This window comes from Perna viridis, chromosome 8, assembly GCF_037379345.1.
Source record: "Perna viridis isolate PV_CMFRI_1.1 ecotype Kerala chromosome 8, ASM3737934v1, whole genome shotgun sequence".
Classification (NCBI taxonomy): Eukaryota; Metazoa; Mollusca; class Bivalvia; order Mytilida; family Mytilidae; genus Perna; species Perna viridis.
This window is the reverse complement of record NC_142452.1, coordinates 36,367,741-36,386,870: the sequence shown is the minus strand read 5'-3', so window position 1 is coordinate 36,386,870 and position 19,130 is coordinate 36,367,741. Positions and strand designations below refer to the sequence as shown.

General features: G+C 32.6%; 1 protein-coding gene across 1 annotated transcript; it reads right to left on the bottom strand.

Moving 5' to 3' along the window:
* Positions 1–2,905: 2,905 nt before the first annotated feature.
* On the bottom strand, positions 2,906–12,317 carry LOC148610361 (uncharacterized). The gene is made up of 11 exons (XM_088542883.1): positions 12,187–12,317; positions 11,163–11,318; positions 10,437–10,552; positions 9,125–9,245; positions 8,502–8,627; positions 7,244–7,315; positions 6,368–6,493; positions 5,999–6,169; positions 4,657–4,914; positions 3,995–4,058; positions 2,906–3,657 (listed from the first exon to the last, which is right to left on the bottom strand). Exons 1-11 carry the CDS (start codon positions 12,227–12,229, stop codon positions 2,979–2,981), a joined length of 1,932 nt encoding a protein of 643 aa, XP_088399009.1. The 5' UTR covers positions 12,230–12,317; the 3' UTR covers positions 2,906–2,978.
* Positions 12,318–19,130: the final 6,813 nt, after the last annotated feature.

The following is a 19,130-nucleotide window of genomic DNA, read 5'->3' as shown; positions in this document are numbered from 1 at the left end:
GCCATGATTAATTTACGCATACCAGAAAAAAGTAGTTCCGCCGAGCACGTTTTAGCTCTTTTGTTCTGATTTTATTGTTAAAAAGTGATTTGTAAATTTACAGTCAGTGATCTTGAATCTGCCAGCTGAAAGAAAGCACACAAGGGAAACCCCCTTAATGGAGATCGAGCTTTATCTAATGGCCTTATAAGGAGAATACACAGGTAGAATGAAATTGTTGTTCCATTTATGTGATTTATAAAAAAAGCTGTAAGATGTATATCTTTATATACCCAATGACAAACCGACCAAAACTATCTCTGGGAAGTACAAGGTGCAGTTAGACACTTTTTACATGTAAATGTTTCTCCGCTACCTGTAAATTTAAACAACAGTTTTGTAGAATGCTCTTTTGTATTACCATATAACCTGGGCCATAACGTGCATTAACCATTTGCTGTTAAGAGCCTGTCTATGTGAAAATCATGCAAAACTGGACAAATCGTCCGATAGTCATTTTGGAATTGCTGTAAATTTTATATTAGGAATGAAAGAAGGTCTTAAGATATTTCCAGAAATGCATATGATAATGACCAGACTTTGTTTTATTTTCAGTAACAGCCGATTTTAGATATTAGGGGCATTCCTTTAATGATGTGCCGGGTTTCATGGTCAGATTTGGATCACATTCATCACTTATCAATGTCTGCTTTGTTGCGTGAAGTGACAAAAATTATGTGAAATTGTTAAATTTATTATAGAAGTGGATAATAGTCACTCATTTGGCCTTATGTAAAAATTGGCTGTGTGCCAAGTTTCCGAAAATAGAAGACAATTTTCATACGACTTGACATTGATAAGTAAAAAGTATATACAAGCTAAAATAACGCTTACAAACTATCATTGTTGTTATCAAAAGGTCGGAACTGTATTATATTCATATGCTGTAAAGTTTGATGCTGGACATTTAATATTTTCATATTGTTTTTCAACATGTAAAATAGAGGTATTTTCGGTAATAATGGGACAATTCTTAAGCGATTTCTGCAGCCATAACGCAAGATATATAATATTTCTATTCAAATTTTATATCAAAAGTACAGAAATAATTTATTTCGAATCAATTAAACACAGCTGGACGTATAAAACTTATTGATTATAACTTTATTAGAAACCACATGTATGGGACGAGTTAAGTATTGGTACGATGTAGTCCAGTGCACTGGAATACGTTTCTTTCCCCTCTACATGTATTCCCCCTAAAATGCCTATTTTTTTTTAGTTTTAAAGACTTATTCATAGGTTTCTACTGACATGAATTGAAATGTGTTCTTATATTCCGAATCAGAGAAAATGAATGTATTGCAAATTATTAGTCTGGATGTGCTTCGTTCCTAAGTATATAAAGGACCGATCATTTTATAAATGCCTTTTAGTAAAGGGAAAAGTCTTGTTTATATATTTTCGATATTCATAAACAGTATATCACATGTAGGTTTTTACATGCATGCACAAATGGACATTATATTTCACTGTTTTTGACTTCACTGGATTACAATGAGTATATGAAGGAACATCGAAGACAGCCTATTAACTGTGGTGATAGAAGAGGACCTGCAAATCATCGCATTATTTTGATATGCCATACAAACAAGTATATTTGCACATTCATCATTGAACATAGAAACTGGGACAAAGACATAACTAATCGAAGGAAAATAGAACAATTAAAGGATTATTACTGATTATTAGGTAAGGTACTTTTAGTTTGGTTGTACAAATAAAAACATTTATTGTACCAACATATTTACAATAAATGGTCATGACACATCAATATACAATGGTTGAAACAAGCATACTCAACATGCTTAATATTTGAAAAAAATGTTCAAAAATATTAAAATAAATAAAATGAAAAAAGGGTAAAATATATGAGGTTACGAACACTTATTTTGCATTCAATTTTGAATATTTTTCTATTCAAATCTGTTGAAAGGCGAATTAGAATGAGATAGTACAAAGAGTTTAGCATTTACAGGTTATTGGGGTCCAAAGTGGAGCCACATCATAGAACTCTTTTATTTTCTTTTATTTCTTTTTTTTCTGTCACATTTTGTAACTTATTTATTATATTTATTTATCTAGAATAAAACAGCATTATCATGTACATATTGTACATCTATCAACAGTAAGATAAGTGAAATGTGCATTTAACATTGTGACTATATGTTACAGGTACGCATTTTTTCTAGTGGTAGCATAAACAGAGCTCTGTAAAGTTCCTCGATCATGTCAACGACACAGCTCGGGGAAGTTCTGGCACGGTCAATGTAAATATCCGCGATAGCCCGGTGAACTACCATACTGCAAAGAATGACATGGCGAAGAAAATCTAAAGATATTTGACCAAAAAATGTTTTAGATATTGAAATAAAAAAAAACATATTTCAAACTTTGAGCGCATAACACAAAAGCATCATTTCACCTTTAGAAAAGAAGATTAACCTTATCATTCAGGTATTCAACATAACATGTGTGTCCTTTCTTTGTTTTTTTATCCGTGCATGACTCTCACAATAAAACGGGAGTACGTACATTTTGCTATCTATTCACTGATAAATGAAGTTTCTAGAAAAATACATTCATCAAAATACACATGCTTTGTCTTTTACATGTAGCTAAAATGTAATTAAATGAAAAAAAAAAAAAACTAATCATCTCTTCCATCATAGAAAAATCATATCATATTCATGTATAAAAATTCACAATTAGATTTACTCGACCATGCGATAATCTTACAATTTATGTAGTCCAATACAATGAAAACCAAAAATGGCTTTATTAAGCAATTATACATCAAGATTATATACAGTTAAATGTATGAACACATTTGTTTCTATATTTAGTGTACATTGCAAAAGAAAAAAAATAATATAATTTTTTAATAAGACAACAGTTGTTTTTCCTATAAACACATCTATAAACATGTTTAACCCATCTTAATCACATGGTATTGAGGCAAACTCATAAATGTCATCGTTTCCTTTATCATCTACATTTTTATGTTGAAGTGATTTGACGACCACGTCATTTGATTTACAAATTAATGAATGGTGTGTGTTCGTGTAAAATATATTTGAATCGTCGTTTTCACTTCCAAAGCAATACTGTGATTTCAGCGTCGTGATCGTATGGTCTACCAATTTACTGTGTTCGTTTCCTGTGTCTGTTTTATTTTCTACAGTATCTTTCGGGATATCATAAATAACATCTAGAAGTCGGATTGGTATCGACGAGTACGCTATATCTTTATCTTTCTTAAAGTTAGGTTCAAATAGCGGCTGAAGTTTATTTACAGATTTTATTGTTTTATTTGCTTTCTTCTGCATTTTACATGCTGGTTCTATCAACACGGGCTCTTTATTGTCACATTGATTGCGCAATGTAAAATTCAATGTATTATATTCGCCATTTGATGCATCTTGTATACTGTCTTGATTGGAAGAACGGTCGGTTGAATAGTTGTATTCATAGTTAGCTTCAGGACAAGCAAACGAGTAAATTGAGTTTCTTTTTTGCTGCCTCGAAGAATCTTCTTCGTCAATGTCATTCACATTATTCGGATCAAAATAGCACTTCATCCCAGTTGGACGTATTTCAGAAATTCCCTTTGAATTCCTGAAAATATGTTATATGTAGATATGTAAAATAAAAAAAAACATCGTTTGATCGAGGCCATCCTTGATATTTTTGTTGACACTGGCAATAAGAAAAAAAAAATAAACAGAAACTTTAGCAATAATTACAATCAAATATTTTCATGACAGAATTGAAAAGTTCCCTTTGAATTCCTGAAAATATGTTATAGGTAGATATGTAAAATGAAAAAAAACATCGTTTGATCGATGGCCATCATTGATATTTTTGTTGACACTGGCAATAAGAAAACAGAAATTTTAACAATAATTACAATCAAATATTTTCATGACCGAATTGAAAATTAAAACGATCTTACCTTTTCTTGTAATATCCAACAGATAACAATATGAATATGAGAAATATACAACAGGCTACAGCAACTGAAATACATTAAAATCAGAGTAAGTACGATATAGATAAATTAGTGACATAAATAGAAGTTTGTATTTCCAAAAATGGAAATCGAAAGGAATGACTCACTGATATAAGTTTTATTTACTCCTATTACGTACCTTCAAGGAGTAAACAATGAATAATACATAGGCGTGCAACATGTTTGTGGAGTATTTTTAGTATTCAATGAGTTTGCAGATTTCAAACCATGAAATAATCATTTAAGAAAAAAAGAAAAACAAATCAAAATACTAAAATAACACGATTATGTGACGTTTGTTTGTTAGAATGGTTTAATCATTTGAATTTAAATTATCATAAATAACGATTGCGTTTAAGGAGGTAGACCTAGGGTAAGTGACATAACTCTTGAAATCAGGGGTATGTTTGTATCATATAAGATTTCCCGAAAGCCTATCAAGCTTTCATTTGAAACAGAATGAAATCAGTCAAAATTAATTTGACGCTTGCACGAGTTTGATGTCAAATGCTGAATAGAAACGTTCCAATGATTTGTAAGAGTTTTGTCCCTTATCCTAGGTCTACCTCCTTTGGATCAAGGACGATTACCAATGTTTTACCCACCGCTAAGTGTCGAGGTAAAATTATCACTTGTATCATTCGGAATTATTTCGATATTGTCGGACTTAGTCGACTGCGAGTTTAAGGTAAAAGATGATTGAATATGTTCTGATAAAAATGTGATTGTATGATCATAAGTGATAGATGATCCATTCAAATTCATAGTCGAAGTACTGCTGGTTGGTTTTCTATTTGACAATGAACTTAAATCTGATTCGTCCGGATATTCCGACGATATTGGTTCGGGTTCCGCAGTAATATCTAAAACAAATATAAATATGTCGGGTATCAAAAAATCGATCGTAGAGATATAATTTCATTTAAATATTATATTGGAAAATAAAATCAATCTGTTTGAAAATTTGTTTATTTCACTGTTATGCAAGCTTACTAATTCCAGTGTATCAAGTTATAATAAGTTTCATTAATAAATCAACATGCTGTATTTAAAGGGGTTGTTGATCGCCCATGCAACTTCGGGGCGAACAATAAAATATTCAGATCAAAACACAATTAACAGACACTTTACATATGAAGAGAAATCAAAGGGACCAAGTTAATAGCGCTAAACAAAAGAGTGTAATACAGGAACAAAGACTAGACATGGAAAACAGACATACACAACAAGGAACATAACGTAACTAAAATCATACATACGAAGTAACAAAAGTAAATGAGCAACACGGACTACATAAAAAAAAAATGGGAGCACGGACTAGATGTACCGGTAGGGTAAGTGTCCTCTGATTTTCTGGAAACACCCGCCGAGTTGCTCATAAAATGTCAAGTCCGGGTTAGACAAACGAGGAAAGGAAAACTATGACCCGTTGAATAAATCCGTTTTCATGGTGCAGATGGATACACCATAAAGATCCACGAGTTCATGATGAAGACCATAAAACTTCTGTATTTATGACTTCAATTGTGTAGCAAGATAACCCTGAAGCCTATTTGAAGAGTGTGTTGAAGACCCGTGTAGTGGGTGAAACATGCTAAATTTTGTCTTCAAAATTTCCCATTCGTTAGAATTCACATACCAAGACTCTTCTAGAAAATGTTGTTTTGTAATATATTGCTATGATAAGAATGAGGTAAATTGTATACGGAACACTAGAAAGATTACAACCAATGGAACCAAAACACAATGAAATTTGTTTACTAATTTGTTAGGGCCATCATTTACCTATGATACAAAAAACTATCCTATCACACCTTATAATGAATTACCTTTTAGGAGAAAGATGTTGAGATTATGTTTGCTCTGTGTCACCTTTATTATAAGCTCTGTTCGGTTTCTATATCGACACTCTCTTAAAGATACATTTGAAGAAGAAAAAAAACTCACCCTTTTCATTAGATTCTGTTTGAACAAAAGTTGTTTTAAAGAATGTTGATGGGATAGTAAATTGACTAAGCAGAGCATTAGTTGTGACATCTGCATCTGACTCGTCCATTGTTGTGTACGTTGGTGTTCCAGTTGATTGAACAACAGAAGTGACTGAGATTGTTGTGTCGCCTGAATGAAAATGAAATCGTTATATCTTCATTGATGATACAAAATTCTAAAACGTGTTTTAGGTTATTTGTTATGCATAGGTTTTGAATAAAATGATTGATACAAAGTTCTTTCAACATTTTTTTCTAACTTCAAAAAAGGCTTCACAGTCAATATACTTTGTACTAAGCAATGATACAATTTTGTTAGTAGGAATACCTGAGCTAGATTCTTCACAAATACCATATCTACGAACTCCGCAATTCCGTTCTCTCATTTTGTGTATTTTGTTACCGTTTATTCGCACTTGTAGACAGTTCAAATTTTTCATTCCTGATATTGTACCTAAATGTGAAAATAGTTAAATTATAAACAAGTACTGTAACACATCATGGCAATAACATCTTAGATATTTTTTTTTAAATTACTAGGTCACATATAAGTATTTTATTGAAGAAAAATACTTATTTTTTACTATATGTTGATTGTTTCAACATCCACCGGCATTTATATCACAATTTAGGGCAATATTTGAATTGTCGAATTGGCAATTTCCGGTGATCATCAATTTGACAAACAAATCTACGTTACCAACAAAGTTCAAGTCACACATTCAAAAGTCGAGTAAATAGTTTTTTCTTAAATTTATTTCTGCTTTCATTATTGTTGATCAAATTACAGATTATTATTTCATTACTGGAGGAGCAGGACATGCTTGACCTTCTGGGGCACCAGAAGCCACTCCCTCTCGGTTTTTGTTGTGGAAGTTCATATTGTAACAGCTTTAGTTTTTTTGTATTAGGTCTTGTTTCTTTTCTCTTACTTTTTCTGTCTTGTCCTTTTATTCGGATCGCTACATTGTGTATGCAGATCGTCGATGTTTCATTTATTCATATTTGTTTAAACATTTAACATTTAACAATAACATTGTGTGTCTTTACATTGTATATAAAGTTTACAATAAGCATTAGACACTTCGAAAATATGTTTACTTCCTTGTTTTACATGCCATGTTTGTGCCCTTCAAAGAACAACCTGTAGTAATTTAATTGTCTATATTTTTTGTAGTATTTTGAAACAAAAAACTCAACTTACTATTCAATTTCCCGTGCGAAAAAGTGCTAGTCCACTGTAAATATTTCTTTCTAAAGATCATGGTACACTTTTCTAAATAACATTTGAATTCAACCATCTTAATTAGATAATTTGTACAAAAACGTCGTGTGTCTAGACAATTGTAGTGCTTGTTAATTCAAACTTAATTAATTTCAATATTATAAAACTGATGCACTGTAGACAAACGTAAATTGGATAGTCAAATATGAAAGTACGCTAAACAAATAACAATTTCAAGATAAGACCCGAAAGTTGAAAGCCATCACAATAGCCCTGACGTGCTAATTCCGATTGTTAATAGAGCGCTAAACCTCCTGGTTCCATCAAGGTTAATTATCATTTTTAAAGTAAAATATGAGCGGTCAGCAAAAAGTCGCCACAAGTCAGAATAGGTAAGATTGTATGAGAAGGAATTACCCAAGATATTAATCCTTGGTGATGAAAAAGGAACAATAATGAATGTGTAAGAAACAGAATATATCTTAATAAGATCTACAATCGGGGTAAAAAAATTGTAGGCAGCTAATGAGCCTTATTTGTATAGCCTTGGTCCAGGATACAGTCCATAATGCTACATTGGCGTATTAAGTAGTCAAAATAGTGGCTACCAGGTCTGGTTTACCTTAACTCATATACTAAAAACACCATATGCGGGGGAAGTTGCTACATTACAGCACAAGAAGGGAAATTTAAAATTTTGAAATCAAATTTGTCTCGTTTGTTTGTCATATATTTTGTATTGAGGTTAGTACTGTCGTCAAATTTGAGATTAACGTATAAAAAGGACGCAAAAGAAGAATTTTCAGTAGACTATTTAATTTCTAAATGTATTATTTTGTCTTCAATTTTAATGATGGTAAAGATAAAATACCCTTATTCGATAATAAACACTATAGCATCGGATGCTTATTCATTAATTTTAAAGTACATTGTAGATACTAGGTACATGGTTTCTGTCCTTTTTATATGTATAATTGATTTTGAATTGGTTTTCGTCAGGGCCTGCTGCAACCCTGTCATGTCAATTCTTATTACTGCTTGTTTTCATTTGCTTTATACATGTTTTCCCTACATTCTTTACTTTAACAAATCTACGAACTGTAATTCAAAATAAATATATATATATATATATATATATATATATATATATATATATATATATATATATATATATATATATATATATATATATATATATATATATATATATATATATATATATCATTCTTCAACTGACCTTTGTATTTATTGCAGTCATCGCAACTTACAGCTGATAGCACTATTATCCTTGTATTTGTATCACTTGGGAAATTAGCTGAGCATGTAAACTGTTGGTCCATATCCCGAACAGGCTTATCCTTTCCTTAACATATATCCAAATAAGAATTAAAATTCTATATTCAACCATGAGATCAAGTGTTTACCAAAGAGCTAAACAAATTATTTTACTGATTATCCACACTTTAAGACTTTAATTCATTGTGACTTTTCAACCAGAAATATCATGTTTCAGATTTTATCCAGTCCATTTGTTATATAATTGTTATCTTCGTCCGAACCCCACAAATAATTTGTAATTTGCTCTGAAAAAAAAAAGTCCTAAATGCAGGGGACCTGACTCACACACACGCCTAGGATAATAACACGAAAATCATTCCTCACTGTAAATGTTAGAACATTTTTGTTTTACAATCAAAGTCACAGTATGTAAATAAGCCAAACGCTGTTTTCGTACTTTAACAAACGATTTTCATGTAACTTGAATGTCAGTTTTGTGAAAATATACAATAAATTTTAACATGCATTGATATTATTTATTCTAATTCCTTGAACAGATTCCTTATTTATCTGTTTTCTTACCTTTTAAATGTCTGTACACAGTATGGTAAAGCATATTTGAACACACACATTTGTCTTTACATGTATTCACATCGAGTTTTACATTATGTCCATGTGTATTGTAACATACACATTTATTTTCCTGCAAGTATAATATACTGTTTAAGTCATCCTTTAATATAGAAGGTTTAGGTTAATTAGGACATAAATATTTGATCAACCAGCTCACTATTTACTGTAGCGATACATCAGCTTTGGAAGTGTTTTGTGTCATTAAGAAATAGGATCCCAAAAGATTGAATGACTCCCCTTAAGTTTCTGTTCTATAAAGCGGAATACCTTCTGTTACAAATACATGTTTAATATACACCATACAAACTTTTTTTCATGTTTTCAAAATATTTTATCATAAATCTTAAGAGTCATTCTGTCCATCATACTTTTCAAGCCATATAATCAAAACTGCAGTCATTTGTCTTTTTCTCTTTTCTGTCCTCGAAAAAAAAACTTGAGGAGTTGCTATTCGACTTTCACATTGGATTCCGGATCAAATTTATTTTTTGTCAGGTCATCAGTTCCATTTTATACGGAACTATTTTCAAATTTTAACAACAAGGGGATTGTTATATGTAATACGATATCGAATATTTTGTGAACATTTTGACCCTAAAAGACCTAATAATATGGAGTCTGATATTTCCCTTATGGTGTGTGATAGTTAATTAAAAAACTAGCTAATCGTGCTTTTGTAATTTATAAAGCAGTAACGCATATAAAATATTATGTTATATAAGAAATAATAAAGTTTAATGTTTAATATTACTTGCCTATGCATTATCATTTTTTATATTTTTATAACTCATCTGTAGATAAAAATCATTTTGTGTTTATCAAATTCTTTCTTATTACTAGTATTCAAACTTTTGCTGGCAGTCAGAATTGTCTGAACCCGAACTATATTACATTTATTTATTATATTTATCAAAATTTACAGTATTACACATTTCAAAATAAAACGCTGATGTTTCATTTCTTTAATTGCACATGGTATAAGTTTTCTGTGATTGCTTTGGCTTACCTTGTCGATGGGTATGGCTTTGATTACTAATTGTTTACAATTATTTTTGATTTAAATACATGTATTCCGCTATATTTGGTTCTGATAAGAGGTTGCTCTTGAAACCCGCATACAGTTTATCAAACTTTGCAATATGTGTGATTGATATTTTTGTATTTGCATCTTACAAGCATTGTGTTAGCCTGATCAAGTACGCTTTAACACTCAAGATCTTTCAAAGCATGAAAGTTGATATCATCTATTGCGTGTGCATACCTTATATGCAAAAAGATCATAGTCTTTGCAGATATTTGAACAAGCTGTCTTTGCATCGATATACATGTCAAATGTTTTGTGTTTTGTAGTACCATAATAATAAACGTAATAGCAACCTGCAATTTAAAAATCGTTGAACAGTCATGTGATAATGTGTGAATTTGCCAAATATATACATTTCATTCAGATGAAATAACAATACAAAAAAAGAGACATGTAATTTTAGTATATTAGTGTTATATTGATAATTGCAAGCTTTAGCAGTAATTCTCGATGCAATGTCAGTGGCAGGAACATAAACGTTCATTTCAAACTTTAAACAGCATTTTTTGTTCATAATGTATTCAATTTAAAGTATTCACTAAAGTTGTTTTTGTTGTGGCTTTTTTCGTTTTAATTTGACAACTATTAACTTAGGGAGGTAGACCTGGGGTAAGGAAAATAACTCTTGAAATCAGTGATATGTTTGTATCATATTCAATTTCAACATTTCATGCTTTCCTTTGAAACAGAATGGAATAAGTCTACTATGATGCTTAAATGAGATCGATATAAAATGCTGAAACGTTCCAAGGATTTGTAAGAGTTATCTTACCACCTCATTCATAAGTTTGTTGCCTCATGTTTATTTCATATCTTTAAAACATGATTAGACATCTTAATGTACCTCTAACGTTTTGAACCGAACAGGAAACAAAGTTAAAGAGGTGGTTTGATTCATCATACCTTCAAAGGTCATCCAATTCGTATTAAGATATATTGCTCCTGCCCATCCGCTGTAGGTACCATTCTGTTCAATACTTTGGCCAACTAATTTGCAGCGATAAAAACTTTCATACCAGTTCATTTCTTGCTTTGTCAAATACAAATAACTCGCGTCAACTGTAAGTAGAAAATTTGAAAGAGCAACCAAGGGAACCAAGGTTATAGTTGTAATCAAAAGAATGCAATCCAGGGCAAAGACTAGACATGGAAAACAGACATACACAACAAAGAACACAAATTAACTAAAATCATACATACATAGTAGCAAAAGCAAATGAGCACCTCGGACTCCACTGGAGCATTGGTCAGGTGTACTGGTAGGCTAAGCGTCCTCTGCTTTTCTAGAAATACCCGCCGAGTTGCTCATAAAAAAAGCCAAGCCCCAAGCCCTGGGTAGACAAACGAGGAATGGAAAACTATGACCCGTTGAAAAAATCAGTTTTCATGGCGCATATTAATGCAAATCTGACGAAATTAACGTTGTGATAAATAAAACGTGTTTTTTTTTTATTTTTGTTTTTGTTTTGTTTTTGCTTTTTAAATGATTTGCTTGTACAATTAGTACGTAATGTGCAGGCATAAAAAGATGAGACATTAGTGCGTTATGTTTAGAAGTTTTTGTTTCATAATGAGGTCATCAGCTTACCGTCTATAAAACGAACAACGATTGATGTACATTTTACAAAGACACAGAATAATATCTTTTTTCCACTTCATGATTAATTTCTTCGTAACTTTTCATTTTTTTAAGTCTAAATCCAAAGCGCATTTATAATCAGACACCACGTCTTTGCTGAATATGAACTTATGTTGTCATGAGCTTGGTAATAAGATTGTTTTCAATTCATCTGGGTCATTATCATTAAAAAAAATATAAACGAGATTATATTTGAAATCATCATAAATGATCATAGACAGGGTTTTCCATAACTCAAAACATAGCGGTGAAATAAAAGTAATAAAGTAAGAGTAATCAATTATATACCTTTGATCAAAACTTCCAACAGCAATGATAAAATGAAAAGCATGATAATCCTTCTTCGAAAAAAATTAAAATGTTTCACTTTTAATATATCAAACAGTTTTGCCCTGATAGATAATTTTCTATATGTCCACCAATAACTGGAACAAGGAAATTGACATCCAATTTGTAATTATACAAGGAAGAAATTTTGTCTATTTATATTAAAAAGAATCACTCCTCTTAATATTTAATTCATTCGAGTTACTCATAAAAAGTCAAGTCCGCGGTAGGGAAAACAATGACACGTTGAATCAGTTTCTATGGCGCAGATTGACGACCATAAAACTTCTGTAGTGATGACTTCATTCTTGTAGCAACATTACCCTGTTCCAGAAGCCTATCCGTTAGAATTCTAGCGCGATTTAAAAAGTCTGCATAGTTTCAGCCGGCTCTGACATAATGTATGAGTTGTCATCTGAACACTCAATACGCAAGTGCTGAAGGATGTTGCCGAAGATTAAAGGAAATTCTGAATTTTGAATGAAAAGTGATCAAGTTTATTGTAAAGTTTGGTCAATAGTTTTCCATTACCACCAATTTTTAAGTGTAGGTCAAGATCTGAGGCTGACTTCACAGTGTCTGTAGTATCCTTTTTCTAAAGTTCTTTTGGGTAGATATGATGTTTCAAATCCCCAAAAAATAGGATTGTTTAAAGATAGTACGTGATTTATATAGCGGAAACTGAGATAAAAGAATCCAGCTAAACGATATGCTTTCTTTCTGATCAGATTACCTATGAAGTCAGCCTCATGAGGATGAAGGAATAGGTCAGCAAGTAGGGGAGCACAATTTGTTACCATTGGAATGCGGACCGTTTGATGAACAATGCGTCCACCACACTGGACAAATATGTTGTGGATTAAAAATTCCAGCACTTTGTGAACATTTAAAAACACAATTCAGATATAACGTGCTTACTTGAAAAAAAAGTTTAGCAAATTCAAAATAGTTTTAGTAAAGAAACGAAGGCTTGCTTCCTAGTTTTAAAAAAAAAAAATATGAGCATATGCTTTTATCATATTTTAACGATACGTTTACGTTATTAAAGCAATAGTTGTCAGCGTATTCAGTTTGAAAGAGCAGAAAACACGTGATGAATGATGTGATCTACATGAAAAAGTGTTACTAATTTTTTTTTGTACTATACATAAATATTGTATCAGAAAATTTTTCATAAAATCGTTTTAGACAGTATTGTCCTAATAAAATATCGGAAACTAAGACTTGAAACACCAGGAAACTCAATCAATAAGATCACTTATTAATCTTTTCCCATTTTCTGATATAACACATCTGCTTTATTTGAGTGCCATTTATAAAATTCTATTTCCATAATTTATCCGGAAGAAAACCATCGGAAATATTTCTAAAATAGGGAATATCAAGGTTATATGATAGAAAACAGGACATACGTCATGGCATGCTTGATTGATTTACGAATTAGATAGATCACATCCATGCTTTGATTTGCCTGATTCGTTTTTATCCAGTTGATCACAATTTTGATACGCTGTCTGGATAATATTACAACATACAACATGTGTTATATTTGTTTTCGCTAGTCTGTTAAAGGGTTAACCAATTCACTATGACTTTTATTGGCTTTTCGGACCTCAGTGTCAACGTATGAGTTTAAGTTCCCGTTAACGTGATACATTCTAAATAATTAAATGTCATTATAGTTCTGAACTGAGAACGAAGAAAATATTTTAAATAAAACTCAATGTATATATTAATAAAAAAGATACCCATCAATTTTCAAAGCTGATAAAAATGTATTAAAAATTTAATTGGCCAGGTATGTGACCACGATCAGTTATAATATATCTCGAAACCCTTTAATAGCCAACATTATACTTTCGCCTATCTTGTCATACCTTACATGTGTAGTTAGTGCATGATGGAAAACACATTTATTTTGTGAATGACGGGAGCCAGATGTTTTTTATTGATTACGTGGAACAATGAATACATGTTCTGGCGATTAAAATCATTTTCTTATCTGTAGTTTGAATATTGCAAACAATTCACAGCGGAATTGTGAACTTTTGGAATATTTGATTAATTGATGTTTTTGTTGTGTGTGTCTGTGTTCCATGTCTGGTCTTTCTCCCTGGATTACATTCTTTTGATTTCTGTTAGAATCTTGGGTCCTTTGATTTTTCTTTTGCGTAATTTGCATATTCTGAGAGCGAAAAGAAAACTACTTGTGATTGAAAACGTTTTTACATAAAAGCCACGTGTTATATTCCTATTTTTTATGTCTGGATTATTGGACTAAATACGTTATTACAACCTTGCAATTGGGTACGAGTCCGGGATCGGGGAAAAGGTTTTGGGTAGTTGTGTTGATCGTCTGCTGGGAAATTTATGTGATGTGTATTCATGTATAGTTGAATGAGACAATTCAAAAAAAGTAAAAGCAGTTTGTAGTACCATATAATTACTTGATAATTGTTCCCCAACCAGAAGGCAACATGATGGAGAACCAGAACCGAAGCTGAAGAAGGTACGTCTTATATTTGACCCGCTCGTTGACATGTTAATTGGTGTCATTTTGAAAAACGAAAACAAATCGAACACCTTGAACTTTCCCAACTGACAGCAAGAGACATTATTTGAAGGATTAAGTAGCATCTTGGATAGAAAACCAGATCGTATGGTGGTGCAGGTCCGGAGCTCGATGCAGGGACCAGTATAATTTTTGTGTAGATAATCAATCGCTTGAGAAAGATTGTTCGGTACCAGAAAGATAATGTTTCATATGTTTGGTTGGGTACTTGCGACCTGACAGAGAAACCGCAAGAGGAAATTTATATTTATTTGAGGTCGAGGAATGCAGAACAGTAATAGACTGTCACAGGCATATTTATGGCTTTGAAAGACATACCCGTCGCGTAAAGTGCGTTTCTCTGGAAAGTCCACCATATTCATTTATCAACTTGAATCAGTGTAACCAGCATGGGAAAGGTTCTCCCCCGCAGCTTTAAGAGGTTTCTTCAGAGACGATATACATGATATACTTTTGTGTCGCCTAGTTGAAGAGGTCAACAGATTTATTAGGGACAACAATCGTATTTTCAAAAAGACTTCTCCCTATTTTGGATTGGACTTACAAGGCACCAGAGGGGGTCGTAATTTGCGTGGTTTTCGATTTTGTTACAGACACAGTGCTCTACACATAGATGGTGTGCATCCATGTTCTGTACTTTGTCGTTTCTGTACAGTTGGTCAAAGTGATGTCCTGAGATTGCGTTGAGTTAATCGTAACTTTAAGTGGTCTATAAAATCAACAAAAACTATTATTAGTTTTGTTTTGGCAAGTATTGTTCTGCCAAATTTCCATTCAAGTTTGATTCAGTTGAGTGAGGCAATCATTGTTTTGCGTAGTCTGCAACATTAATTTAACAATTTGTGAAGTTGTCTGTCTATTTCTTATTATGGCATGGATTGTCTTGCTGTAACGGGAGCAAATTGTGAGTATAGGCACGAATCCGAGCCAGAAGTCAATTTTTCAGTTATATAAGTCCTGAGTAGGTAGTTAACTAATTCAAAAATTTCAAATTGGCATGTATTGTCCAGCCAAAAACATGTAGAATATTTTTGGTATGAACAATGAACAAACCCATAACACGTACAATGTAATCTAATTTTAATTTTGATTTTAAAAACTTACGTTATCTGAATACTCGCAAGATAATGCGAAAAGATTTCTCGCCGAATTTGAGTCCTACGCATTGTTGCATAATTCACGTTGAGGAAATGAAGACCCACGTAGAATTGCAGCTTTTCATCCACACTAAATAGGCCGCGCCGTCACATTATAAAATTCTTTGAGCAAAACTGCCAAAACAAAATGGTCTCACATTTCAGTGTTCAATGTTCAAAGTGCAACGGTTATGATAGAAAGCATGTTTTTCCAGAACTTAACATTATCGCCTAATCAATTTCTGGACGATTTCTATAGCTAAATGGTAGAGGAGGCTCGGGTTTTGCAAAACCCAGAGCATGAAATGATGTCTAGGTTTATTGGAGGGTTACCGGAAAAGATGGCATTTTTTGTCCGCGGGGAACAGCCACGGGACATTCAAAGTGGCTTAATTTCTGCCAAGACAGCTGAAACTAGCTGCTATAGACAATCCACTGATTCAGTCAATGCAGTTCAAGTAAAACAGGCAGGGGTGCATTTTCATAGATAGATATATCAAAGCCTGAACAAGATGAGTCTTTGCGTGATCTTAATAAACAAATCGAATCACCTACATAAATTGTTCAGCAAAATCAAATTGTTTGTCCAAAACAGGAATATAAAAAATCTGAAGTAGGTATCCTTAAGCGGCAAATTCAGTCGCTAGAGACATTAGTAAGGGAAATGCCTGTAAAGAGTAAGTCAGCGGAGACACAAATAAACAAGGAACACTCGTAGTGGACATTCGACCAGACCAAGGTACCGGTCAAGTACATGCAATAAATGCTAAGGTCTTGATCACTTTTAGCGGGTCTGCAATTGCGACAGAAAAGGTCAGTTGCTGCCTGACACGAAATGTTGTCAATTGTGTTCCCAATATGGACATTCTGCTCATGTTATTGTGCATGTATGATACTAAAGGGCCTGAACAAGGAAACACAAAGACTCAGGGAGACTGCCACAGTCTTCTGGGTAAGCTCAAGTTAGTACCGAATGCTCAAGCAATTTCCCCACATATATACTTGTTTAATTTCAAACTATGGAAGTTGCCGGACTACTTGAAACAGGAAGTTCTATCAAATGTCATTAATGAGAGAATTTATTCGATTCTATACCAAGCAAACTAAAACTTTCATTTGAACAGCTAGATAATCCTGTCATTCGTTTATAATTAGCAAACGATGCGAAAATTTAAGTGTTTGGCCCAACTAAAATAAATTCTGTAATCAGTGGGATTAACTGTACCGATATATAACTGTCAGCATCTTGCACTATCCACCACTGATATTTAGGACATACATTTTGATTTTCTTCGTCTCGTTCTTCATCACTTTCATCGTATAAGCTGATATCCTACCAATTATCGTCAAATTCGTCAACCATTTTGAAGAATAAGTCAAACACGCCGTAAATGCAAGACGTCATTATTAATATTACGCCAACATGTTCAAGACGTGAAGACTTGCCATAAAAATTACTTTACAACATGCATTATAACTAAAATCTTTATCCTTACTCTTACACTCACCAATTATTTCTAATGATTGAACATTTGCGTAGCAACCATATAATCATGTATTTTTTTCTGATTTTACATTTCGAAAGCAGCGAATTTGTATATAAACCAACAAGAAACTGAGCATAGAACTAAATAGTGAGCTTTTAATAATTGTAAGGTACCAAATCATTTGACTATAGGTATATACGGTGTGTATTCGAATAGCAAATATGCGCTAAATAATTGTCTTGTGATAGACATATTTTTAATTTTGGGGCGGGAATGTTATATTTCTATTTGTTTTCTATGTCAGAGAATGAATAAATTATTACCACCTGAAAATTAGGTACGACTCCGGATAGGGCCAGAGGTTTGGGGGAAATTTGTTGATCGTCTGCTGGATAATTTTGCCCAGACCCAAAGTACTCAACACACATTCAACAAATTTTAATCCCTCAAAATAAACTTATTCCTAACATGTACGTGTACACTTTTTTTAATATGAGTTATGATGGACCAAGCCCATTTGTTTTACGGTGCATTGCGATGCTGCTATGTGCAAATGGTAAAACATTGATTTTCTTCACAGACAATAATATATAAATTATCATTAAAGAGTAATCAAGGAACCAAGATTCTAGCAACAGTCAAAAGAATGTAATCTAGGGACAAAGACCAAACATGGAAGAGGGACAGACACTACAAAAAAAAAAAAAAAAATCTTATCTATCGACGTATTATTAGACAAGAGCGTCTCTGCACTTCCACAATCTTCTACTTGTTGATTTATTTCGGCACTTCCATCAGAATATGTTTTAACCACTCATAGTTCTCGTCTAACATTCTACATACAGCTGCAAATGACCAACCAGTGTGAAAAAAACAAAACAAAAAAAAAAAAAAAAAAAAAAAACAGTTTAAGAAATGATTAACGTGTTTATTGAAACAATCCATCTTTTCGTTAATGTTGACAAGTTTGGTTACCACGCCAATATTCCAAATGATGAAATCCAAAATATGATCAACATAGCGTAACAAACCAAGCAACACAAAATAAGATGCATGTAGAGTATGATCAGAGAAATCATGGGGACCAAGTTTCAGCGGAAATCGAAACAACGCAATCAAAATGATCATCAACGAATCAGTAACGTTACAAAAATATTAATACTGATTACTGGTTATGTGTAGATACCATGTACACAGAGGTTTCGAAATAGTTATTCACAAATGCACTGTTACGAGTCACGTTGATAAAGTAGTGGACAAATGTCTCTTGCATTCCACAGAGTTCGATTCATGAAATAAAATTCCTGTTCTGTCACTGGTGTCATAAGGGGACAACAAAAGAGGCGCATAGTGATAACACTCATCGTGATCACTGGTAGGATTGGTATTATATACGGTGAGGACATAACTTTGTGTAGGTTTAAACTGGTGTGAAGCTGGTTTGCCCATTAACTGCTAGTTGTTCTTTATTTGTGCATTTATGTAACGTATTATCAGTTCCTTTTCTGTTTTAACAAAGTACTCCAAAGTTTTTGAACTTATTTTTAGGTGTGTTAAATTGTGTAATATTTTTTCAACAGTGGACAGGATTAAAATCTCAAAATTTTTTTGCGATTTTCCCAGGTAAGGAATTTCCGCCTGCTCAATTGTATGTAGGTTTCCTTTTCGTTCACTGAAGACATATGGAGGGCCTTGAGATGACATGTTTCA